Source organism: Engraulis encrasicolus, chromosome 12, assembly GCF_034702125.1.
Source record: "Engraulis encrasicolus isolate BLACKSEA-1 chromosome 12, IST_EnEncr_1.0, whole genome shotgun sequence".
Lineage (NCBI taxonomy): Eukaryota > Metazoa > Chordata > Actinopteri > Clupeiformes > Engraulidae > Engraulis > Engraulis encrasicolus.
The window spans coordinates 14,349,988-14,377,835 of NC_085868.1; the positions used below are offsets into that span (position 1 = coordinate 14,349,988).

General features: G+C 42.8%; 1 protein-coding gene across 1 annotated transcript; it reads left to right on the forward strand.

Moving 5' to 3' along the window:
• Positions 1–392: 392 nt before the first annotated feature.
• On the forward strand, positions 393–27,773 carry smad4a (SMAD family member 4a). The gene is made up of 11 exons (XM_063211684.1): positions 393–707; positions 1,398–1,714; positions 2,122–2,296; positions 3,208–3,231; positions 4,262–4,492; positions 15,163–15,273; positions 15,961–16,011; positions 16,541–16,724; positions 17,224–17,392; positions 23,858–23,996; positions 25,092–27,773. The coding sequence occupies exons 2-11, from the start codon at positions 1,475–1,477 to the stop codon at positions 25,301–25,303; spliced, it is 1,536 nt and encodes a 511-aa protein (XP_063067754.1). The 5' UTR covers positions 393–707; positions 1,398–1,474; the 3' UTR covers positions 25,304–27,773.
• The last annotated feature ends 75 nt before the right edge of the window (positions 27,774–27,848 follow it).

Consider the following 27,848-nt stretch of genomic DNA (forward strand, 5'->3'; position numbering starts at 1 on the left):
TTATGTAGGGCAGCTGGCAACTCAGCTGGGTTAGCAGCAGAAAATTGACAAATTATTAATTCAATTGAGTTTAGGCCTACATGACGCACCACCAGATGTTTTCTGATGTTCACGGCAGGGGCCTATTACTCGTTGATTCAGAATAAGTTAAGGTTACGTTCAGAGGTAAATCATCTACTAGAAGAGCCTGGGGTCCTCATTTTCTTAAGAAAAGCTCTTCTATTATTATATTAGGTGGTTTACCTTTTAACTGAACCTGAACTTATCTTGAACCAGCTTTGTAGGCCCCAGATGTTGCTGGAATCAGCCATTCACACTCAGAGAAGGAGGAGGTAATTGCTGGCGCATGCGCAAGTCGCCATGTTCTCGCAGAATCAAAGTAGGTAGCTGCCTGGGCCTGACATGGTTCATCCCTTCTTTCAAGCTGGGCTCCAGTTGTTTATTTTTCTGCAGACTTGCATGAAGAAGAGTTACGGCTGTTTTTCCTGAACCGGTACAAATTGAATGTTTGTATTTGCAGATAATTATGTCGCCGTATGGTGAAGAATGTCTTTCATTCAATGGAAATCGAACACTAATGTGAATGGCACACGAATGAAAGGAGCGCGCGCTGACAGCGGAGTACTCCGTAGGATTAGCTTAGCTAGCTGAGAAGCTAGCTATATTATTCACAAGAAGAAGTTTTTCATAACACCACATACTTGAAGGTAGAGTCCTTGATTTATTTCACCTCTATTTCTTTTGTGCACTTTGGGCTTGCAAGTGTGATTTTTCGCCTTGAGCGACCTGGGAAAGTATCGATATCCCTTTGCAAACGAGTTTGTTTTCGTTCCATTGGGTGAAGGATGTGATGGCTGGCTACCTAGCAAGCTAGCTGATTTATCCACCCACAACAAGGATTCCCTGTCCCATCTACTTTGTTTTGAGGCGTGTGGTGTGTATTATAGTAATTTGACTGGGTTGCCAATAGAGTTGCACGTTCTGTTGACTGCACACGCACTGGCAAAGGTAGATTAACAAGTAAATCTCGGTTGTAGTTTCACACGGTAGCGACCAAGCCATCTGCTCCACATTCACTTGCTAGTCGACTAGTCCCCGCAGGCTTGGGCTACGAAGTTCTGCGTAAACAACCTACCGCTGCACATGTCAACTATCTTACCCAGATCGATGTTTGTCATGCGTGGTTAACCTGAAAGGCAACGCCTCTCCAGTTAGGTTATCAGCATGCTTTATGATTGTTTTGTTAGAGTAGTATCTGATGTACAATGTAGCGTGGAGCTGTTGTGTGGTGTGTGTTGAAATGCATAAGGGAGTTAAGCAGACCTTGATCCAATTCAAGACTGTCACCGGAACTCTATCTTTCTATCTCTCTCTATCATCTCCTACGACTGGAACAGACACGCCTTAATACTAGCCCTAGAAACGTCAGCGAGGAGCAGCAGTGATCCGGAGTAAAAAAAAAAAAAGTGAAGAAATGTCCATCACAAACACACCGACGAGCAACGACGCCTGTCTCAGTATCGTGCACAGTTTGATGTGCCACAGGCAGGGCGGCGAAAGCGAGGCGTTCTCCAAGAGGGCCATCGAGAGCCTGGTCAAGAAGCTAAAGGAGAAGAAGGATGAACTGGACTCCCTCATCACCGCCATCACCACCAACGGAGCGCACCCCACCAAGTGTGTCACCATCCAGCGCACCCTGGATGGCCGACTTCAGGTAAGGGCAAAAGTCATAGGCTAGGGTCCACTAAGGTGCGTTTGTTTTGAGAGGTTCTCTGGTTGCATGGAGGCATTGTACATCGTTTGAAAGTCTGCTGTATCTGCTATAATGTTATGATGAATGCAGGCAAATCTTCTCCGAGATGTATTGTGGATTTATTTATTTTTTGTTTTCAAACAAAATAGCTTTTTTTGTATCATTATAGAGCAAGTTGGGTCAAATCATTTGGTTTTAGGTCTGCTACACAAAGTTGCTTTTTTAAAACATAATTTCTGCCAAGATGGCTTGTGCAGGCTAACTGTTTTAAGTCTACAGTTGAATGATCTGGGCATGGGAATTTTGGTGCAGCACTGACTCCAAAGCCTTTACCCTCTCTGATCTGTTTTTTTCCATGTCACTCACAGGTAGCTGGGCGAAAAGGTTTCCCCCATGTGATTTACGCACGCCTCTGGCGCTGGCCCGATCTCCACAAGAACGAGTTGAAGCACGTGAAGTACTGCCAGTACGCCTTCGACCTGAAGACAGACAACGTGTGTGTCAACCCCTACCACTATGAACGGGTGGTGTCCCCAGGAATCGGTGAGTCGCTCTGCTATCTTAATTATTGGTGTTCTGTTTGTAGTTGCTATGTCTTGCAATATTGATAAAAGTGCAACCCACACGTAGCATAGGGCTGGGCAATATGACAATATATAATTATTAGAGAAGTGTCTATCATGCCCTTTCTCCTTCATCGTTTCTATTGTGATAAACTAATTGCATCTAATATTACACCTAATTTACAATCATTTATAATTGAATAACATTTTTTTGTTGTCCCTTTGCACGGTTTAATTTCATATAACTGTAAAAATAAAAATGAGAAGATGCATTTTAAAGAAATGTGGTTTTGCAACACGACACAATAAAGACAATAACTGAATACATGAGTAATTGTTTTATAGCAGGACTTATATCGTTATCATGATATAAAGCAATCCATATCACATGTTTTTTTTTCTATATCACCCAGCCCGACCGACATGTGCAGTGTGTTTACTGGTGACCAAAAACGCTCTGCACGTGTGGGTAGCTTCTCTATCGCTTATCATTGTAATGCAATAAATAATTTGTTGCAACGAGTTCAGCTCCTTGCTCCTTTTGGATTACGGCTTTGGAAATAACACACTCACTAGAACAGGAGCACATGGTGCGATACCCCGCCCCAGTCTTGTAGTTATTGTAGTTAAAAATATTTTTTTCTCATTTGCACTGTATAAAGGAAGTACAGTGGTCTCATAGACCACAGCAGACACTGGGCCTCAGCCTAAAGAGGCTTACAGATGAAGACTACGTATACAGAATTGTACTAAGGTAGTTATTTATTTTAGTATAGGGGTATAAGATAATGTGCTAAAAAATACATCGCCATGTATGTATTTGTGCAGAGCAGATGTAATATGTTGTACAAGTGGAGCTACTAATGTACAATGCTGCATTTTTTTTTTCAGATCTCTCAGCACTGTCTCTCTCTGGTGAGTGGATTGACTTTTCATCTTTCAAACCTTGTGTAATGCCGTGTACAGACCAGGAGCGAACGAAGCGACGGAAGTCATTATTTCTCTATGGAGGGCACGCGACCTGCGCTACCAAAGCGAATTCGCCAGGAGCGAAGCTTCTTGCGCGACCAGAGCGAATTTTGACGATTAAACTAAATCTAATCGCAGGCGGATTCGCTCTGACGCTGTTCGGCGAAAACCAATCCGAACGTTCATATCTCCGAATGTCCCAGGCTGTCAAGCCAGAGCCGTTATGTGATTAGCTGAATCAAACTTGTCAATGCTGCGTCTGGAGCGTATACAGCGAATTCAAGGCGAAACTTCTTCTGCTACCCACGCTACCAGGCAGCGTAGTTTGCTCTTGGTCTGGACACAGCATTATAAGTTGCAACCACACATAAAGGAATGCTAAGCACCAGTGTTTCAAATGAATGACACTACTAGTAAAAGAGTGACTCCAGAGTGTCTCTGATGAAACTAAGCTTGCATTACTTGTACTACTACTACTACACAAGAGAGTGTATAGCTGGCACCATGTTGAGCGCTATCTCAACAGTGGTCCAAAGTAAACCTGAGCATTGTTGTGTGTGTGTGTGTGTGTGTGTGTGTGTGTGTGTGTGTGTGTGTGTGTGTGTGTGTGTGTGTGTGTGTGTGTGTGTGTGTATAACCAATGTGCATACTGGTCACAACATTAGTTGGAATACTCAGAAGATTTGGCTTCTTATGGATATCACCTTGTAACATGGAATTAAGTACTTAAAATGTGTTCTCTGGCCTTGGCCGTGGATCAAATGGCGAGGGCACTATACTGTTACACTGGGGACCCGGGTTCAATTCTGGCCTGAGGTCATTTCCCAATCCTCCCCCCATCTCTCCCTCCTGACCATTTGCTGTCATCTCTTCACTCTCACCATCAATTAAAGGTATAAAAAGCCCCCCAAAATACTTGAGTATATAAATAAGTGTAAATAAATTTCTTTTGTCTTTGCCACGTCCTCCCTCTCAGGGCCATCGGGGCTGATGGTGAAAGATGAGTACGACTACGATGTGCAGTCGTCGCTGCCCAACGCCGAGAGCCACCTGCAGACCATCCAGCACCCTGCGTCAGGGGCAGTGCGGCCCGCCGGCGCCCCGGAGGCCTTCGGCAGCCCCGCCCTGCTGCCCCCCGGAGCCGGAGAACCATCCGGCTCCGCCTCCACCTCCAGTGCCTTCTCCAGCATCTCCGCAGGATCCACTAGTAAGAGCACCCAAGGGGTGGGGGTTGGGTACAAATCTGGGATGCATTTCTCGAAAGTGTAGTTGTTAGCCTGTTAGCAACTTGGGTAGTTGTCAATGGGAAATTGCATTGCAAACAGCAAAGTAGCTAACATAGTTAGCAACTACGCTTCCCAGAAATGCACCCCTCAAACAATTTTTTTTTTTTTGGTCCTGCTTCTCAGCAGCCGAAAATATTTTGAAAAGCATGAAGTATTGGCCATATACAGTAAACTGACAGTATGATAATTACTCAAGTCCATCAAAACTAAATGGGGAAAGACGCACAAAATCTTTCACTTCCTGTTTTACGATTTATTATTTCATGACCATGTATTTCATGTGCTGCTTCCAAGCAAAAAGCTGCACAATAAGTACATGAAATGACAATAGCAATGTATTTCTGGTATTAGGTCACTGTGCGTCGAAGAGTTAGCCTTGCTTAATGAGGGTTTTTGAATTGAAGAATCAACAATTTTGTTTGTCCCCTCTTTCATCTTTTAAATGTAAAATGTTGTTGCATCTTCCATAGTGGTGAGTTGTGCTTAACATTACAGGCGATCCACAAGTCTTCATCTCTTCCATAATGGATATTTGACAGGCCCCCTATAAGCTCTTGAACACACTCATTACCCTCTTAAAAAGAGAGTACCTACCTCCTATTCACAGATTTGCTGCTACTGTCACAGCAAATGAAGGAATTCATTTTTCGCAGGGATGAAAATAAGAGCTTCTTGGCAAGTCACATTATCAGCGCACACCAGCCAGCCCAGTAGCATCAGTCATGGTATATACAACCCAGGGCCCAGGACAAAGTCATCTGAAAGGTCCCCCCCATCCAATGCATTCAATGTAATAAGGAGCCAATTCTTGGGCCCTCTCTCCCTGGGCCGGGGTCAACTGACCCCTTTGCCCCACCCACCCGCCCCTCTTGTTGGTGTCCCTGCGCGCAGTATTACACGTCCCCTGAGCTTACTAATTCATTAGAATCTTAATAGCTGCAGTGCAGTGGTGGTGCCGCCGCCGCAGTGAAAATTAATTTGAGCGGATTTTATTTTGTCACACTAATCTAAAAAATCTGTGTCTTCATGTGCAGCTCTTTTGGATGACTGCCCAGTGGATTTCTTGGTCTTAATCAGCTGTGGTGCAGTACTGTAGATTAATATAGGGAGTGCGCTCGGTGACACCCAAATCAGCTCTACTGCCCTACAGAGGTGAATGGCAGTAACTGCAATATGGGTCATTCCACGCCAAATCTCCGAATCATCCCGCACGACCATCTCAGATTTGGCAGAAAAAAATCAAGGAGGTCCACAAACGTCCCAATAGGAAAAGTGCAAAATTATAGCTCTCAACTCCTCATAGTTTTATCATTAAAAATGTTTTTGTCAGGTACCCCCCTGACTCGTTTGGAACAGACTTCTCAGAGAGCCCACTTTCAGATTGCCGTATCTAAAAAACTGCTTTAAGTAGGTCCTTACAAATTTCAAGGAGTAACATTTGGAACATGTACTTGTGAAATGTGGATTTTCACACATCCTCTTGTCATTTACCACCGTTTTCTGGGGGCTTAAAGTTGCTTGAAAAATTCTCACCTTTGAATTTGTGGGCATATTTGAAAGACTGTGGTAAGCACAGTTTTAAAGACAGAGGTTTGATATGGACAATGTGTGTTCCCAACCATTCTGTGCATGTTGTGTTGAAAGACTGATCTTCTGCGATGAACTGTGTAGAAGATATGAAGTCTTTAAAATGGAAAAACTGAAACTTGGTGCCATCTTTGCCATGTTATTAAAAAAAAATGTCACGACTCACCACCATATTATCAACAGTTTTGGAAAGATTAGATGTCTGTTCTTAACATATCCAAAAACTGTGATGGTATTCTGCCTCATTTGGTCACAATGATTTTTCAAAAACCCACTGTTGTGTGACTTCCACAGCTCCTATGAAAAATTGACATTAGTGGCATATTCGCCATGTTATACAAAAGGAATGACAGAACTCACCACTATGACATTTACAGTTTTAGAAAGACTCAATGTCTGTTTTTAACATATCCAAAAACTGGGGTGGTGCTCTGTCTCATTTTTTAAGAATGGACTTGTAAAAACGGCTGTGTGACATCTGCAGCTTGCTGCTCTATTGAGGTGGGGCCCCTGCTCTAATCTTTGCAGGCTACATGGGGGGCCCTATCTACCAGTATTTGCCATGAGGCCCTATGTGCAATTGTTCCGCCACTGTGAATGACTTGAGCAATTTGAGTCCGACATTTTTGATACAAGATATTTGACTTGAGCATTTTCGACACACTCAATATAATACGGCAAAAAAGTAAAAGTGGCTGTTGACAGAGTTTTTTCCAGCTTTTTCTGAAACTACATTTCAGTAAATCAAAGTTTATAGACGTGTGTAAACCTCATCTTTAGGCACTGAAAACCAAATACCGGAATAAAGTGATGAAATGTTGAATCACTGAAACATCCCCGTAGATCTTGAAACAAGTACATCCTGACTATCACCACATCTCAATGCTTTTTATTACAATTCATAACAATCTTTAATAACTTGTTTACCAACTTTGATGCAGTTCTGAGGCCTGCTGTGGATTATTTTGGATTGTTTATGAGATATTACCTTTTATCATGTGATTATTCTTTTCACAGGTCATATCATGTCACATCATGTGATTATTCTTTCTACATTTGATTTGTGTTTCACTCCATGTATACATGTATGTCCATTTGTGCAAACTCATCAGGGTTAATGTAGAACATCAAACATTAATGCTTGCATTGCTCAGCTCTGTGACAGAGTTGACCCTTGATGAGCATTCAGTCAGTATTGCAGTGGTCTAGCACCATGCTCAGGGTAGCTCAGTCATGGTGATTGGAGGGGCAGGACAGCTGTTTAGTCAGGTTACCTCCTTACGAACAGTCTCCTCCTTTTGTATCATCACTGTTTTTTTCTCTTCTCCATGATAATAAAAGTGTCCCACCCCCCAAAAAAAACCATGACAAAGGTGACCTGTTCATAGAACTTGGCCCCGCCCCAGTCCTAACCATGACCGAGGAACCTAGCGCATTGTATTGGTTCATGGCAAAGGTCTGTGTGTTGAATCATTTGATATGCACCTCTACTAACAGAGCAAAGTTGCAGAAGTGATGGGAAATTTGAAATGTATCAAAGTAAAATTTCAAAATATCCTTTCAGTTAAAAGAAATTTATATAAAAAATCATATGCTGATATTAAGTTTGGCTAACATCCTATATCAAGACTATGTATTAACAATGCTACTTTACCAATCAGAATGATTCAATTAATTTATCACTACTGCAATTCAAGACTTACTTTACGGTATAATAGCAAAATGTTAACTCCTACAGTGTTGAGGTTTAAACACATGGCCATAACCTTTAATTCACGAACATTTAGTTACCAAAAAATGTAGTTACCTAAAACCTAAAAGAAAAAGAAAAATAATAATGGTATATAAATCACTCAACTGTTTCTTATTGTGTGCTTCAAAAATACTCAAGTCACATTTCTTGTATCAAAAATGCCCAAGTCAAACTGCCTGTCATTCACAGTGTCAGCCCAAATAGATTGGCACCCAAAAGTCTGCAAAGGTCATGATTATGGCCCCTACCACAAATTCAGGAAGGCCCTAGACAAATGCCCTGCTTGTCCCCCTATAGCTCCGCCCCTGGTAATTCATGTGACTTAGGCATTTTCACAGGAGCTGCTGATGTAACAGCAAAGGGTTTTTCAAGAGTCATTACAAGACATTGATGCAGAACACCATCATAGTTTTTGGAAATGTTACAAACAGACATCCTATCTTTCCAAAACTGTTCAGTTCATTGTGGTGATTGCTGTCATTGTTTTTGTATAGCATGGCAAAGTTGCCCCCCAATATCAGGTTTTCATAGGAGCAGTGGAAGTCACACAACAGTGGGTTTTAAAAAAATCATTGTGACCAAATGAGGCAGAATACCATCCCAGTTTTTGGATATGTTAAGAACAGACATCTAATCTTTCCAAAACTGTTGATAATATGGTGGTGAGTCGTGACATTTTTTTCTAATGATGTGGCAAAGATGGCACCAAGTTTCAGTTTTTCCATTTTAAAGAGTTCATATCTTCTAAACTGGTCATCTAGATACAACACTCTGAAAGTGGGCTCTCTGAGAAGTCTGTTCCAAACGAGTCAGGGGGGTACCTGACAAAAACATTTTTAATGACAAAACTATGAGGAGTTGAGAGCTATAATTTTGCACTTTTCCTATTGGGACGTTTGTGAACCTCCTTGATTTTTTTCTGCCAAATCTGAGATGGTCGTGCGGGATGATTCGGAGATTTGGCGTGGAATGACCCATATGCAAGCATTGTAGAAAATGGGAAAATGCTTTTCACATTGTTCTTTTTTTAATATATATTTTTAGGGTCTTTATGCCTTTATTTCATAGGACAGTGGAAGATGGTGACAGGAAGCGAATGGGACAGAGAGACAGGGGAGGATCGGGAAATGACCCCGGCCAGACTCGAACCAGGGTGGGCATGCAAGCCCAAATGTGGGGGGCTTAGTGCGCTGCGCCACAGCGCCCCCGCTTTTCACATTGTTCATACTAGCCTTGTCAAATACAGTCATGCATTTACGCCTGACTATGCGCAGCGCCAAATGTGTCAAAGGTAAAACAAACAAAAAAATGCCTGAGGAATTTGATGTCTGGATTGGCCTTTTGATCGACACTTAGGGGCAAAACATACCAAAGCGGAACGGAACGGTCGCGGAACGAAAGGGTCGCGGGACGAACGCGGTCTTTCTGCTTAGTTTCGGCCGGTGTGTTTTTCTCTGCCTTGCACACTGACAGCGTCGGCGTGCGCGGCCAGTCCTGTTCAAAACCCCCTCACAGCTAAAGCTAGCGTGCTACTTTGCCATTGATTTGAATGAGACACCGCCGGTCGCCGGCGTGAAAAATACGCTCGAGTTCTATTTTCCAAATTCTGACGCCCGACTACCGCCCGACTACCGCCGGTTGGTGTGTGTAAGGATATGTTTCCATGTATTTTCACTGATGCCGGTAAAAAACGCGGTCGTTCCGCGACGCTTTACCGCCCTGGTGTGTAAGACCCCTTCATGGGGGTTGGCGGTCAAGCTATTCTTAGACAGGATCGGCAAATCATGATTGGCAGTCGATCGGTCCGAGCATCTCTTGTATATTCCAATGTGGCCATCCCGTCATTCAATTTCAGCAACCGTTTGTATTGATGGTCTGGGTGACTGAAAATATTTAGGTATGGGTAGTGGGTTTTTTTTTTTTCGTGCATTTACAATTCTTTGATTTTTCTTTGGCGTAAGTGGTGTTTGTTCCATTTGACTGAACGCAGTCTTTCAGTGTTTGTAATGTCTCCCTCTTCATCTGTATAATGTGGTGGATTTTGGTAATGAATGGCGTAAAAAAGGAAGTAAATTGCATGTATAAAGCATAATTATATAGAAAAAGGACAAAACTTGTTGTTGTATAAGTAAGAACAGAACAGGCCAACTTTGTGCTAACAGTTTGAAGATGTGAAAGAACAAACAAACAGACATACATACATAAGATTATCAGAAAAGGCTTCAGATGGAAAAGTACTGAGCTTATTTTAGGGGGCACATTAGGCCTACATACTTGCGAATAAGATAATTTCCCCTTACGAGCACCACTCGTGACTGAAAGACACATAACCCACTGTATGGCAGACACAAGACATACAAATTATACATACAGTATTTCCAAACTAAGTGTCTGCTTTTAGACAATTACTCTGCAAAATAACAGGAGATGTTCTAGGGTAAAGGCTTTTGCACCTAGCAGAAATAGACGTGATGAAACCACAATGATGTTGCTTCAAGCAAATGGAGAACTCGAAAATCACAATGCAGGGACAGTGTGTGTTTAACTCTGAGGCCGAGTGAGGTGAACAACATGTCGAGGTGGCCGTTGAGAGTTGAAGAAGAGGTCACATATACTTTTATTTTATTTTATTTGATAAGGATTATATGACATATAACCTACCTACACTTAAGCAAAATTAAAGCGATAAGGGTATTGTCGTTAAAAAGGAAGATGATTAGAATGAATGATATTAAGATATAAAATTGTAAAAGATGCTGTGACACAACACAAACCACAACAAAAGATCAGTGACTAAAATGCACACTGTGTTTTACAGTCCCACCAGGAAATCGCGGGCATTTTCTCAAAAAATCGCGGTCGGAATTGCCAGATGGTGCACGAGGATTTCCAGAAAATCGTGATAAAAGTTGCGGAGCTTCTTACTGTGTTGTTGCGATTTTGTTGCGGCATGAAGTGAAAGGTGCGATTTTTGTTGCGATTTTTGATGCGTTTCCCCACGCTTGAAAGTAAAGGACACTGCCACATTCCAGTCCTCTGGTGTTTTTATATTATTTCCATTTTTATATTATAATTTTGGTCCTTAAGCAAAGCAGGGAAGCGACCAGGGCGAGTTTTTAGCCAGAATGTCATGAAAAGTTCCATCTCTTTCATGCTGCCATTACGATACCATTACAATGCTGTTTATGGCCGTTTGACTCTGTTTTAAATGTCATTACCGTTTCAAATTGTAAGCATACAAACTTCGTATCATGTCGATATCCATTCCTGACTTAAACAGTGGATACATAATTAACTATTATCAATAAGTAGGCGGGCGGAATTAGGCATGTCCATCCGCGTACCCCCCCACCAAAAAAAAACAAGCGAAAAAACCTGTGGAGCTCTGCATCCAGTTGAAGAGGGTGCATGGCAGGAACTCTTGTGACTGAAATCCTGGTTAATGTGAGTCGTCTGCTACACATAGCCTGCCTGTGTCAGCGTTTCATTTTCAAGCTTGTCAAAAGCAACACAAATAAAAGCAGAGGGAGGGGTCGCTTTCGAAAGAAGGCATAGGCCTAGGTTTTTTTTTGTTCTCTCGTGCCGTCAGCCGGCTTTAAATTAACGGCTGATGATCATCATTCAATGTAACAAGGATGGACTTCACAGATTTCCTGTTGTGAAGGGTGCTTGCTGAATAATGCTCAGAAATTATATTAATTTCGGTGCTCTTGTGAATATAAAAGACGACGAGATTGTTATCTATAAAACACGTCGCCTGCAGAACGGAGGTCTCAGCTGTCAATCAATGCAGTCAATCGCGCAAGGAGGAGAGAAGGAGAGGGAGACACAGAAAGTAGTTTTCCAACTTAGTCCCACAGCTTTCCAACGTGTATGCTCTGGTTTTATTCATGTTCAGTGTTCCTTGCCCGTTTGACCGCGCCAGGTTAAACGAAAGTGATTTGACGACATGGTCACCACGGTCACCAAGTGCTCGTATCCAGCCATAGCCCAATTTGCGCGAAAGAGATTACTATATTGGCCAGGCACGCACGCAGCATTCACAATGGAAGGATGGAAATTACTCCTTTGTTGTGGACAAGACATTTGCGCATCTCAATTCGGAGGGAAAATGTTGCCTTCTGTACGCACACAAGTCAAACACCAAAGTGGTCCAGCAGGTGGACCGCTTTAGAAAAAAAAACACATCTTGTTGTAGGAGCCCTATACTTGGCGTAATGTAGATGACTGTCATGAAGTGTTAATTATATATTTATGTAGGCCTAGCACATTTTAAAAATGTAGGCCTATTGGTTATGCCAGACTAGGCATACATTTTCCCTCCTATGACCATGCGAGCAGACGCGCAATGAGAACATGCGTTTCCTACATTCGTATTTATTAGTTTTCCCCCCCTCACCTACAACTTTGTACATGCATAGTAAAGTGCTGGGACTGATTGCTAGGTTACTTTTTTATTGTATTTTTTTATTGTATTATCCTTTTTGAAAGGAAGTTGTCGACGTCAGTGAAGTCAGCGCAACATGGATTGGTTCAAAGTGTTCAAAGTTGCGGGAAATCGCGGTGATTGGTTAAAGTTGCGCTCTCGTGCAGAATTCGCGGGAATTCAGTGAAGTTGCGAAAAACGCAGTGATCACAACATCGCGATTTCCTGGAGGGACTGGTTTTAACCATTTCTTAAGACCTGATTTTAAGAGTACTATGTGTGCATGAGTGCATGATTGAATGGAGAATTCCTACCAGCAGCACTTGGGTCATTTCACGTGAAATCAGACACTGGGACCCGACCGACCCGGATTTCAATCATACTTGGTGTGCCTTTTTAGTAGCAAGGTAGCACCCCAGAACTGCATTGGTTTGAATCTGACACATTCAAACCTTTTCAACAGGTTCTCAGCTTCATGATGGTACATCTATGTTGTGGCAAACTGGCAATGGACGTTCTTGAGAGAGATGCACCATCATGAAGCTGAGAACCTGTTGAAGAGGTTTGAATCTGCAAGAACAATTCCAGGTACTCAAAAACTACACAGCTTCTGCCCATTGTCAATGGACACAGTGGAAGTTAGGCCATTTTCAGCATTCAGAGAAGGCAGAGTTGAAAGAGTGAGCTCATTAAAGGAATGTGTTACATTTTCAAGCATCCAAAGGGTATGTTGTAGCTGTATATGATGGCAACTGGTGGCTAGCATGTGTTGAGGGATGTATGCCGAGCACTGGAGAGGTGAAACTGAACTTCCTGCATCCTCATGGACCATCTCCATCCTTCACTTTTCCCTTCAGACCAGATAGACTTGTCATGGATCATCAGGATGTGCTTCTGGTAGTGGAACCTGTAACTGCAACAAGACATACTTATACATTATCTACAAAAGACACAGCTGCTGCTTCAAATGCACTGGTAGAGTACAAAATGAGAGTGTAGCCATTGATTATCTCTTTAAAGTACGGTAAAGGCAAGATGGCACAGGTACACAGAGAAGGAATGTTCAAACATTCACATATCATCATTTGGTGTGTATAAATGGACATCTGCCTTAGCTTCTGAAACCTGGGACCATGGACACTGACCATTTTTGTTTTGTTTTTGTTTTGTCATGTGATGCTACTATGGTATTACCATATTATTAGTAAGTGGTCTGTATGATGCCATATTTGTGAGTCAAATTCTCTCTGAAATGAATAACGAACCAAACACCAGCATTTGAGGTGTTGCTCATGACATTGCCGGTTACGTTTGGACAAGGAACTGGCCATTTCAAAATATAGCTTTTTTAGATATTCAATTTTTAATTTTTCAATTTATCATAATTCATATTCTGAGAGTTGTTGTATTCCAAGCTGATTGTGTAATATGTAGAGCCAGAAAAAAGCTTTCAAACAACACCGCAGGCATCTTTTTGTGACTAACACTGACTGATATATTCAAGGCTGAATGTATAGTGTCCTACCCTCACATGTGAACTTTTCCTAGTCTGTTTCTCCCTTAATATTAGTGTCAGATTCAAACCAATGCAGTTCTGGGGTGTTACCTTGCTACTAAAAAGGCACACCAAGTATGATTGAAATCCGGGTCGGTCGGGTCCCAAAGTGTCTGATTTCACCTGAAATGACCCACTTGTGCTATTGGGTCAGTATACTTTTTCTAACCAATTGTGCCGGGGAATACTAGTGTGCAGTGAGATATCATCTGGTGTGTTATGAAATTATAGAATGACTGTACATTATTCATTAGGCATTGGGGGGTGTTATTTTCTTATTTCAAACATTTACTTTGGTTATTTTTGTTGTTATTCCTTTTACTTTGGTTACTTTTACTTTGGTTAACATTTACAATTGATGATATGCCTTGGCATCTTTGTCTTAGAAAAGGTGTGCCTTGTCTTAAGGAAAATGAAAGCCACTATACTAAGCACACAAGTCTATGTAAACCCCGTACCAAGTAGTGGGAGGTGAAGGTCCAGAGCAGAATCAAAGTGCTTACGGTGCTAATTGTTAATGTCACAAGTAAGACCAAAGACCACCGCTGTGAAATCCTGTAATTACCCACGATGTCACAGTTTCGAGGTGAGCCCGCTGGGTCTTAGCGTATATATAGTGGGTGCTTGACTTCAGAAAAATTGCGGACGACTAATGACTATCAGAAGCAACTGGTCTCGGGTCGCAACTCACTCCTTGTTGGCTGTTAGCAAGGTCTTTGCTGGTTTCTGTTTTGCTGGTGTTTGGCATAACCTAGACCTGCCGGGTGAGCAGATAAAATCTCAACAACATCTATTGCAATTCTGATTAGGCTGAATTCTTCCAAAACGTGGCGACAAGACTTGGGCTCGAGTTCATCGCTCAGGGTGCCTGAGGGGCTCGAGTTACGAAGAAAATCTTCTTCAGTAATTCAAATTTCTGCCTTGAACATGAATGTATTTTTTTTTTACTGCATATTGTTGATGTATATGCTTCCCTTTTTGCTTAGTTGAAGGTGAAAATTGTGCACATTGCAGGAGAACGGTGGAGGACAGGGGCTGACTGAAGGTTTGGAGTGAGGAGTCCGCACACTTAAAATGCTATTTTCTTTTGAGTTTTATTCCATGGCAGGATGAGTGTACAGACTCCTCACTCCTTTCCTCCAACCTTTCCTTTTTTGCTTTGGCCTTGCATTTCAGTACATTCCGTACACACATTTTGTCTGTCACGCACATAGAAACACAATAAAAAGTGTAACATGCATGCTCTGGATTTCTTCTCCTGTATATGCAGACCCCACCTCCACCTGGAGCCGGAACAACAGCTTCAGTGGCCCCACCGTGCCCCACTCCCAAAACGGACACGTTCAACACCACCCTCCCATGCCTCATCCTGGACACTACTGTAAGTCCACTGCCACGGCCAAGTGGTGCAATCACAGCTAATGCTCGTAAATTGATTATAAGTAGGTAAATAATGTACAAGTAATCAGGATGCTTCTTGGATAATCAATTAACCCCCCCCCCAAAAAAAATAAAATAAATAAATAAATAAAATAAATAAATCCATACAATAGTGGCATTACTTGTTACCACCCCGATGTCTGCTATTGAAAAAAAAAACCCTCAGTGACCCATTCATATAACATGCACTTAAAATTACATGACCCATGGGTTTTGTAGTAGAGAAAATCATAACTGTATGTTTGACTTATCTTGCACACTGAAATAGAAGTATGTCAAGGTAATTGGTCAGGCGTTGCTTCAATTATTGATACCACATAGTTTTAGTAATGGTTTGCAGTTTAAAAAAATTGCAGCATGGACATTGCACATTGCACAGGTGTGGAATAAGCATAATGATAGCAGTTTCAAGGGGTGCATTCCGTATCTGATTTTATTTGTATTCAAACTCTCCTGGGCTTACCGAACATGACTGGTACTGCTTAGGACTGCTTAGAATTCTTTGAATTCTCCACAAGCCTATCAGCACTCTGAATTGGACTAATTTAATCAGTGCTTTTATTCGTAATATTTATGTCAAATACCAGGAGCAAAATCTAACTGTCGTTTGTGTTTTGTCTCATTGTAGGGCTGGTTCACAATGACATGGCATTCCAGCTCCCAATATCCAACCATCCAGGTGCTTTTTTTCTCATGCCTTTTGTTTGGGTTTTTTGGATGTACTGTATTTGTTTTTTCATGCATTGTTCTTGTTATTTTACTAGGTTTCAGGTCACTTTTTGGATTTAAAGTCCTGAGTTTGCTTTGTATCAGATCAGACATGTAAGAAAGGAAATGGGAGAGGGTAGAGGGTGGGCAAACAAATGACTTTGATTTTTGGAATAATAACCTCTGGTTTACCTTCCATGAATCTCTCTCTCTCTCTCTCTCTCTCTCTCTCTCTCTCTCTCTCTCTCTCTCTCTCTCTCTCTCTCTCTCCCCTACTTTGAGATGGACATGCATTCATAGTGTAACATCAAGATTCTCCTTTGTCTTTCATGCACTATACCCCCCCCTCTCTCCGCTCTCTCTCTCTCTCTCCCCCGCGCTCTCTCTCTCTCTCTGTCTCTCTCTGTCTGTCTGTCTCTCTCTCTCTCTCTCTCTCTCTCTCTCTCTCTGTCTGTCTGTCTCTCTCTCTCTCTCTCTCTCTCTCTCTCTCTCTCTCTCAGCCCCTGAGTACTGGTGCTCCATAGCCTACTTTGAGATGGACGTGCAGGTGGGCGAGACCTTCAAGGTGCCCTCCAACTGCCCAGTGGTGACGGTGGACGGCTACGTGGACCCTTCGGGAGGCGACCGCTTCTGCCTCGGCCAGCTCAGCAACGTCCACCGAACAGAGGCCATCGAGCGGGCCCGGTAGGAACACCTTTGACATGTTAGCATAGAGCAGGGTTGCTCAATTAAAAGTCACGGAGGGCCAGTTTTTTCCAAATTCCTCCCCATAAATAAACTTTTCAGAACCATTCGTGGGCCAGAGATAGATGCCCCGCAGTCCACAAAAGGCACCTGGTCCGCTATTTCAGCATGGGGGGCATAGAGGAATGGAGATCCCTCTTTGTTATGTTAAAAGACATTTAAGAACGTATGTAAAAATTCAATGTAAGAAAGCACCTCTGTTACAACCTGAAAAAAGATAACTCTGTTTCAAACCTGTTTGTATCATTTCGTTTTTGTTTATTATTGCATATTATTGAGTTGTTTGAGATGAGTGTTTTGTACATCTGTCCTCCAGTCTCCTTATTGAAAAGGGCAGCTGCAGTGTAAAGGAGAGGGAGATGTGTTGGGTGGGTGGGTGCACTGCTGTGTATTATTTTGTGTATTACTGAACTGATTGTTTCTTTCACTTGTTGTGCAGTCTCCATATTGGTAAGGGCGTGCAGCTGGAGTGTAAGGGCGAGGGGGACGTGTGGGTGCGCTGCCTGAGTGACCACGCCGTCTTCGTGCAGAGCTACTACCTGGACCGGGAGGCCGGCCGAGCGCCAGGGGACGCCGTGCACAAGATCTACCCCAGCGCCTACATCAAGGTCAGGCCACACGCACACACGGGACCCACTAGTTTGACGCCCTTTCGGTACTGATCGCTTACGTCACATGGTAATCAAACATTTCAAGCAAGCGATTTTAGGGTTAGGTTTAGGGTTAGGTTTAGGTTTAGGGTTAAGGTTAGGGTTAGGATTAGGGTTAGTGTTAGGGTTAGGGTTAGGGTTGTATGACTTAAGACATCAGTACAGAAAGGGCGTCAAATTAGTGAGTCTCACACACACACACACACACACACACACACACACACACACACATACACACACACACAAAAAACATACTCGTACATGAATTTACAATTCTCTCTCCGACATATTCACTCACAGCACACACACAACACACACTCTCACATGTGCAGTTTTCAAACACCACTAACATGATGATATAGACATGTAACACACACACACACACACACACACACACACACACACACACACACACACACACACACACACACACACACACACACACACACACACACACAACATACTCATACATGAATTTACAATTATCTCTCCGACATATTCACTCACAGCACACACACATACACACAACACACACTCTCACATGTGCAGTTTTCAAACACTAACATGATGATAGACATGTACCACACACACACACACACACACACACACACACACACACACACACACACACACACACACACACACACACACACACACACACACACACACACACACACACACACACACACACACATAGTGTGCAGTAAAAAGACTGACATTCTGTTGGACAATAAATACACATACACACATAGCAGCAGAAGTAGAATCAGTGGTCATACAAGTTAAGTGAAGTGTGTAGATCTGTATACAAGGTGCAAGAGTAAAGTGCCAGTGGCATGGTGAAAGAAATGTTCATGGAATGTCCTCCAGTGACCTTGGAATGTTCATGTGGTTTTCTTCAGTGTGTTGATGAGTCTGATGGCTTGTGGAAAAAAGCTGTTACTCAGTCTGCTTGTGTGGCTCCGCAGGTTGCGGTCTTAAGTTGTGTCTTAAATTATGTTCATTGCCCTCCTGGAACAGTGTGAAGTGTACAGTTCCTGAATCGGCTCACCCAAAGACACACACACACACACACACACACACACACACACACACACACACACACATGCACAAGATATCCTCCAGTGCCGATGGTTTGTTCAGATTTATAGGCAATGAAAAACTAGGCTTTAAAAACAGTTTTGATGGTTTTTAGATGCGTCAGGGTAGGGTAGGATTTTATGTTCATGGGATTGAGGGCATAGTCAGTCTCTAAATGTTTTTTTTTCCTTCAGAAAAGAGGGACATTTTCACAGTTGTCAACAAATGGAAGCAGTGACCGTTAAGGTTGTATATGATAAGGCATCGATGCGTCTATTTTCAGCCATCTGCTCATGGGTGCAATGCTGATATGCACACACCATCACGCGCGCATTCACACAAAGATAACTCTTTTTCGGAGGAAGAGTGTATCCCCTCTATGTTTCAACGGTTTTGAGGACACTAATCGCTGATGAACCGTGCACGTTTTTAAATTACCAATGCCTGTCTGCTCCCATTCCCAGACAAGTGTGGTTTCAAACATTTTCGCTGCACACACGTTGCTGGTAGTATAATGGTGTATGGATATTTTATTGCCAGAATTTGGTAACCTTAGAACGAATTCATTTTTAAATACCTACCTACCACCAATTTCATGTAGCATACTGTATGTGTGTTAAGGAACATAGATGAGGTCCTGTAAGTAGTGCGTAATAGTAGTGGGAAAGTGAGGGAAAAAATAGTGCACATAGTGAATAGTGTAAAAACGCGAATCATATCGTATCGTGTGACATTATTAAGCATTGAAAATAATCGAATCGATGGCTTAAGAAACTTATATCAAATCGTATTGTCAGGCTGTGATTCACACTCCTAGTGACCATTTTGTTATTAAAATTAAAAAGAGGGCAGAGATTAAAAAAGATGTGACTACTAGTGCGCATATGACTGAAGCTACTAGAGAAAGCACTGAAGGTAAGCTCGGGGAGTCTTTGCCCACTCAAGCACATTCAGTTCAGAACTAATTAGTACCTTTAGGCCCATTATAAGCCTTGCAAGAGATTCATGGTCAGAATCCAGAATCCAATAATCACTCAGTGAAAAAATGGCCTTTGCTGCTTGGCTCTTGATGTATTTGAACAGATTTTCCATCGCCTACTTTGCATTAAAAATGTGAAATAATCCGGCACATTTTGTTGTTATAGTACTTCAACAGCACAATGCCCTCTCCCGTGGAGCTTGTTGGAGAATGGATGCATAGATGGATGCATAGAGGGCATAGCTGATCAAAGGGTCTTTTTTCATTCTCTTCATCCATGTGTATGTTATGGGACTTCAGCAGCAATGTTCTATCCTGTATGTTGGAGAATACTGTAGATTGGTGTTTCTCAGTGGGGGTTCTACAGCCCCATAGGGGACATTGGGGAGCAATGGGGGAGGGTGGGGGGTGAGAAGGATACAGCTGAGAGGGGATGGTGCTTAGTTGCCATAGGGGGTCAGTATTCCATTTTATTTTATTTATTACCAAAGGGGGCGTTGGCATGCTTATAATGAGGTTGAGGGGGTGTTGAGAGGCTTATGATGAGGTCCAGGGGATGTTTGTTCAAAAAAGGTTGAGAACCACTGCTCTAGATGGGTTGGTGGACTGTCTAAAGAGCTTAATTCATCTATACTTCCACTGGAAGCTTCCTTGGTCTCTTTGTCTTCATCCATTATTCCATTTTGACCAGGGGATGCATCTGTGTGGTTTTACCTTTCGTGCCGGCTGCCTCATCTAGTATGTATATACCATTCACGCTGGGAGTGCCGTTCATGCTTTCAGTAGTAAACTTGTACGAAGATGCCATACAAAAGAAAGCCTCTATCATTAAAAAAAAAATTCTCTGTGTGCTACAGACAATAAGAAATTAAGGTTTAAGTGCGTTTTGGCTATTCTGTTCAGTTTTTCTGAAAATCAATGCTCTGGTTATCTGGTTTAACACTCACTGTTAGATGTTAGATGTAAATGGTAAATGGACTGCATTTATATAGCACCTTTAGTTTCCACTCCTTCGAGCACTCAAAGCGCTTTACATTGTATGCCTCACATTCACCCATTCACACACCGGTGGCCGTGGTCACGCAGGGTACCACCCTGCCACCAGGAGCAACTTGGGGTTAAGTATCTTGCTCAAGGACACAACGATGGAGTTAGGCCGAGCAGGGCTTGAATTTGCTACCTTTGGGTTGCCGCACGACTCCTCTACCACCTGAGCTACCACCGCCCCCTGACGTAGCTACTTGATGTTGTTCTCTTTGTTCACTCCCATCATGCCTTCTGCGTTTCTCTCTTCTGTTTTGTTAGTCAGTACTGCCTCTCACCCAAGCCTCCATTTTTCTTTCTCTCTCTTATCCCATTTTTCTTCAGGGTACTGAAATAACATTTCTCTCCCGAACGTGGAAATTGACCCGTTTCTTGTTCCCCAAATGTCATTTCCATCCATCCCTCTGCACTCACAAACTTCTCATTTAATGACGGAGGTTAACTTCCCATTTAAAGCGGCCTCTGTAGGCCCCCACTCGTGGTAACAGTGCCAGCCAGTTATTCAATGATTTTGGACGGATGAGACCCTTCACAGAAATGCACCGTTTTCTGGGCTTTTACACATTTATTATTCAGATAGTGTAGGAAATGAGTGGGGGAGAGAGATGGTTGGGGGAAGGATCAGGACACAACCTCTGGTCAGAATCGAACCCGGCTCCCCAGTGTAATGGATGACACAGCCCTGATGAAGACCAGTGCGGTCGAAACATGTTGGCTTTTTTAATCATGTTTTAGCCCTAAGACAATAAAGGCTTTTTAATGGACTTCCTCTTTTTCACCTGGAGTTGCCTGGATTTTTCCCTTTTTGAATTCCAGTGTAATGGTTGTTGACATTTTTCTGCGTTGACCATTTCCATATGAAAAGTAGTGAGACTGGTAAGCATTGTGCTCATTCTCTAGTCCATTCTCATCTAGCTCATTTCCTGCTCCCATTTTTAAACTCCATCTCTCCTGTTTATTTCTTGATTACTCACTCGCCCATGCCTGCTCGCCTCATATCAGCATCTCCCTCTTTCTCTTGTCCACGTTGATGAGTCTGCTGCTGTCGTCATCAGGGTTGCCAGATGAGGCTGATGATTTCCAGCCCAAAAAATGCTCAAAACCTGCCTAGAAGTACACATTTTTTTCTGCTTTTTCTGCTAAATTCCATTTTTTCCTGCACACGGCCATCCTAAGCAGCCCAATTGGGCGGGAAACGGCCCAATCTGGCAACACTGGTCGTCATCTTTCCCCTTTTCATGGAGCTGATTGTAATATACAATATGTAAATTGAGCAGTAAAACCTGTGACGTGAGCCTGCTCCCCTCAGAATCTCCATCTTTCTCTCCTCCACGTTGAGGAGTCTGTTGCTGCTGCTTTCTTTCCCTGATCTCGGCATGGAGCTGATTGTAATGTTTGTGAATTGAGTAGTAAGACTTATGCTGTAGTTGAGTAGCAGGTTCTCTCTTGTCCACTCCCATCCCCATTCATTTAAAAGTCTTGAGATTAAATACAGCATAATGTGTTTTAAGGCCATAAAAAGCATCAAATGTCGCTGTTTGTCGAGGTCTGGCATTACATTTCAAAAGGTCTGGCTGGCATTAAATTTCAAAAGGTCTGGCATTTGTAGTCACTAATGGGTCAATAGTAATGGGTTGTGTTTTGTACAAAGTGTGTGCTTGCGTGCTTGCGTGCCTGCATGCCTGCACGCGCCACTTCTCTTTTGACCATGGTTGTGTTTTCATCTCTTTTTTTAAATATATATATATATATATTTTTTAGGGGCTTTTATGCCTTTATTTGACAGGACAGTCGAAGATGGTGAGAGGAAGTGAATGGGACAGAGATATAGGGGAGGATCGGGAAATTATCTCGGCCGGACTCGTGGGTGGGCATGCAAGCCCAAATGTGGGGGGCTTAGCGCGCTGCGCCACAGCGCCCCTGTGTTTGCATCTCTGTGGTTAAATTAAAAACAAAAAGAAAAGGCCAAAGGAGTTTGGGTCCTCCTAAGTAGCAGCCAGATCAACTGGAAGAGTATTTTAACACAGGGACAGGGAGTTACACAGACGTGGTTTAGTTAATTAGAAATAATAATTAATGATATAAGGAAGGGGTAGATTCTGTGTAGTCATGAAAACTCTCCCGCAACATACAGAAATCATATAATGTTATATAATATATAATATAAAGTTATAACAAATGTCTGGCTCAGAAAGTGACTCGGGAGCCGGCAGTGAGATCAAAATAACTCTGTGAGCATGTATGCAACAATGGAATGCCGGATTCATGCACTTCAGTTTTATTTCATAGGCTATATTAGTTTTATTTCATGCAATTCGGCATGCTTGGTTTCCATAGGCTTCCAGATCAGTTCTTCCTGGCTACTGCTTACACTATGCAAACACATTAGGCTACACTATATTAGCACAATAGTCATAGAATATTTTTTATGATATGTATTACATTACATTATAGCAATGTAATAGCAATGGAAATATTGCAACACACAACACGCAATATACACACACCTTTATTTTGGTCTTTATTTTCCCTCATTGGAGGTCTTAAAAGGTATTAAATTGGGTTATAAAAAAATGTGGGTTATAAAAAAATGTGCAGATACCCTGCCATCTTCTGAGACTGTTGCTTTTCATACTTGAAGCTCTCTTTCCTGCTTGTCTCAGGTGGGCGACCCTGCGCTCCCTTTCAATTTGGGGCTCAGTGGACTCTTCTTATTCAACTCCTCACTTGTTCTTCTCTATCTCTGTCCAGTCATCCATCTTTCTTCATGTGTTTGTTGCCAGCTTGCACAACTCTCCTTTGGTGTTCGAGTAATTCCCCCCCCCCCATCTTCCCTGCATTCTCACGTGGTGCTGAGACCTTGTCCAGCTATGTGTCCATGCTCCTCTTCTTTTGTCGTTTGCTTGTGTGTTTGTGTTCACTCGTTCATGCCAGCTTATCCCAGCTTATCCAGCCCCCTTTCATCTCTCCCGTCACCTGTTTTGTTCTCTTCTTCCCTTTTGTTGTCATGCCCCATGTCTTTTTCTTTCCCTCACACACTTTTTATCTCTTTTTCTTCACCCCCTCTCTCTGTCTTTGTCACGCTCATGTTGTGTGTCCATGTCACCACTATGTGTCTAAACCGTGTCCTTACCTCCCTTTCATGTTTTGTCTCAACCAACTCCTTGTCACGGTCATGTTGTGTATTTTTGTCATCACTATCATGTGTTTAAACAATGTCCCCTACTGTACCTCCCTCTCATCTTCTGCTGCTCTCAACCCCATGTCTCTTGTTCTTCCTATTAAAACCCTCTTTCTCTCCCTCAACCTATCTCCTGTAGGTGTTTGACCTGAGGCAGTGCCACAGGCAGATGCAGCAGCAGGCGGCTACAGCGCAGGCGGCTGCGGCAGCACAGGCGGCAGCGGTGGCGGGCAACATCCCCGGACCGGGCTCTGTTGGGGGAATCGCCCCTGCCATCAGTGAGTACCACTGCATCCTAGGGCTGGGCGATATGGAAAAAAAACAATATCACGATATGGATTACTTTATATCACGATAACGATATATATCACGATATAGCACAATACGTTTTCAGTTTTTCTCGTTTTTCTCGCTTTTTATTTTTTAATGTCGCAAAACAACCTTTCTTTAAAATGTATCTTTTTATCCTTATTTTATAGTTACATTAACGTATAGTGTGTATTGTGACAACATGAAATGTAATTAAATGATATTCAATTGTATAAAATGTATAAAAGTACTATCACGATATAAGCGATATAGGAGAAAGGTCACGATATACACTTTTATATCACAATAACGATATATATCGTCATATTGCCCAGCCCTACTGCATCCCACTGGAAATGTATTCCGATGACTGTTTTGATCTATTGCGGGCAGTTTGTGAGCTTGGATAAACCTACAACACTATAAAGTGCATTTGTTTTCATAAATGTACTGTATGTAAAAAGCATTATGGTAGATAATACTGAAATGATCCAAATAGGTACATGTGTGCGCAGTCCTATGTGTGTCTGTGTAACTAACAACTGTTGTGCGTGCTTGGGTGGCTATGTGTTCAACAATATGTCAAGCCAAGATAAAGCATAGCATGAGTCACCAATGCAGCAACGTCTGGTCTCCTAATGGACATGACTTAACCCTTTGAATTCCATTCTCCTATTCTCCTGGTCTCCTGAAAGGGCATGGATGGCAACTTAGAAAGTTACGTTATATTGATCCTGGGGGGGGGGACTCCTTATTATATTTTATTATTTTCTGAGCAATAGATCTAAGTCAGAGTGTGTGCAATATCTAGGGTTGTATATGCCTTTGGATAACTCAGGGCCAAAACTGGAACGTTGCGTGTAACACTAACAATGGTTGTCTGTTACCCTGTTGTTTGTTTGTTCTTTGTGGTCCTAGGTCTGTTTGTTGTGGTAATTTGATGTTAACTGTGAATCACACTTTCTCATGTCCATTCTGAATTTCTCTCCTGAAGAGACAATAAAGGATAATCTAATCTAATTATTATGAACAGTCTCCTCCTTACCAATGGTCTCTGTGTTCAGGTCTGTCGGCAGCGGCAGGCATCGGCGTGGACGACCTGCGGCGCCTGTGCATCCTGCGCATGAGCTTCGTGAAGGGCTGGGGCCCCGACTACCCACGCCAGAGCATCAAGGAGACGCCCTGCTGGATCGAGATCCACCTGCACCGGGCACTGCAGCTGCTGGACGAGGTGCTGCACACCATGCCCATTGCAGACCCACAGCCCCTCGACTGAGGAGACGCAACCCCCCCCCCCCCCCCCCACACACAATCACCAACTATCCATGCCCACCTTCGCAGACCCACAGCCCCTCGACTGAGGAGACGCCACCCTCAATCACGAAGGAGGTGCCCACCCCCCACCCCACCCTCACCATCACCAACTCCCCATGCCCATTGCAGTCCCAGTGCCACTTGACTGAGGAACACCCTACCCTCAATCACTTACGAGGTCCCCTCTCCCACCCACACGCCACGCCCATCACATACCCAAAGCCCCTTGACAAGTGATCACCCTTTTAGCTGGCTACTGATCCTCTATGGACAGAACATCCCACTCACCCCTATTCATTTACACTATACCCCAACACACGGCTCGTCCTCTACCCTTGCAACAAGACTTTCAGTACTTACATGCCATGCCAATCACTGATCCTCAGTCCCAGCTCTGAGCAGCACTGTTTCCCCAGATGGCACCTCTGGCAGCACCACCCCCTACTCCCACTTATTATGGCAATCCCTGAACCCCCCCTAGCCTATGAAGTGACCACCCCCCCCCACCGCAATCAGGGGTCTTCATCTGCTGGACATCCGCTCCCCTCCCCACAGTATCTCCACTTACCCATGCACACACCTCTTCTGATCAGCTAAACAACCATCAGGTTTATTTTAAACTGGAGATTGGCCCTATAAACTGTGACAGGGCAAACAGAAAATGAGAGAGAAGAAAAAGTGGACAAAAAGGGATAACCAAACAACACTGTGATCAAAGGACAAACCAACAGGACAGACCCTTCATTCATATCAATTTGAGGAGTGAGACAGTCCCAGTGTGTACAATCAAAAGTATTTTCTGCATCGTTTTTTTTCCATTTTGTGTTTTTATATTTTTATACGAGCCAGCCAGCTATGAAGAACTCTCATCATGATGACTGTTTGCAGACTTTTTAAAGTTATATGTGAGATATGGGATGTCCTTAAAAGTAGAGTATGTAACTTTGTTTATTTCCAGAATTTGTGCTGCCCAATTCACTAATGTAATCTTTTTCATGAATATTTACCACCATCAATTTCTAAGTATTCATTATGATTGGGAGAAAGTTGAATTGGTGTATCCTCTCCATTTTCACCATTTTGAATTTTTTTGTAAAAATTATTAACTTAAATGACATACTCTACCTTTAATGCTCCATACTCACAAGAGGTCATTTAATCTTTACTCACCTTTGACCTGGGTTCATCCCCTGACACACTTGGGTGCTATTCCACGAACATGGTTGATGACCATGACTAAGTTAACTTGCAAAAAGTGGTAAACCTGCTCATTGTAGGTGGCCTGTAGGCAACATTTCGTAAAAAAAAAAAAACGAGGACTCCATGGTTCTTCTTTTTGATGATTCACCGTACCACAACCTCAAGGCTAGCTTAACTTGGTTTACTATTGAACCAACTTTTGTGGAATTACCTCTCTGTGTCCCTATGTTGTCCAGGAGAAGGACAACAGACTATGTTACGCCTCATCTTAAAAAACCCAGTTCACACCTCAAAGGTTTTGCAGGGCTTTGAAAAACGCATAAAATCTTTTTTATATCATGTTTGCAGGAATTGGATTGCTATGTTGGTAGCTTCTGCCCATGTATCTGAGTTATTGCATTGGTCAGAGAAGTGTGTGTGTGTGTGTGTGTGTGTGTGTGTGTGTGTGTGTGTGTGTGTGTGTGTGTGTGTGTGTGTGTTTGAGCGAGAGAGTGTGTTTTGTGTGTGTGTGTGTGTTTCTGCATGCTTGTGTGTATTTGTACGTTTGTATTAAAAAAAAAAGGTCTCTTACAGGGGAAGGTGCATTCACGGGGAGAAATGCTTTTAGAATGCTCTTTTTAATAGTGCAAAACAAACAAACAAAAAAATCATGCAGCGGGGTACCAGTTAGAGCTCCCAAGCCAGACGTAATCTTCAACAGCTCTTTTCGTCAGTTATTAGTATAACCAGTCAGCCTGTGAATTCAGCAGGAGCCCTCTCCATAGCTGGCCCACAGACAGAGGAGGACAAACATGCATGTTATCCCGGGCCCAGGGAGAGTGGGTGCCCAGAATTGGGACCCTATGTATTGAGAGAGGGCCTTTTTAAATAATCTTTGTCTGGGCCCGGCCAAAGTGGTCAACAGCTGTGCTCCCAAGTATCCTCTTAGCTACGGGATTCCTACACTCACACTGGGTAGTGGGTTGATGTTTGATGGTGTCGATAAACCTTCATTGTCCATCTATCAACCTATCCAGCCAGTGCACACAGAATCATCGAAAAACATCCTAGCTGTAGACTTTGGTGCCCTGACTGGTCACACACAACACTTTGACTTTCCATACTTTGTAGATGGTTACTTGGTAGCTTTGTTATAGCACTTTACCCTTTGTATTGTATTTACTCTCCAATGTCCTTTTTTGGCCTGTAAATAGTCTTATAATAAAGACATGCCATGCCTCTCCTAATCTGAAGCCATTTGTTTTGTGAATTGATTTTTATTCATGTAGACCATTTGTATATGTCATGAAAAAAGTACTATACAGACC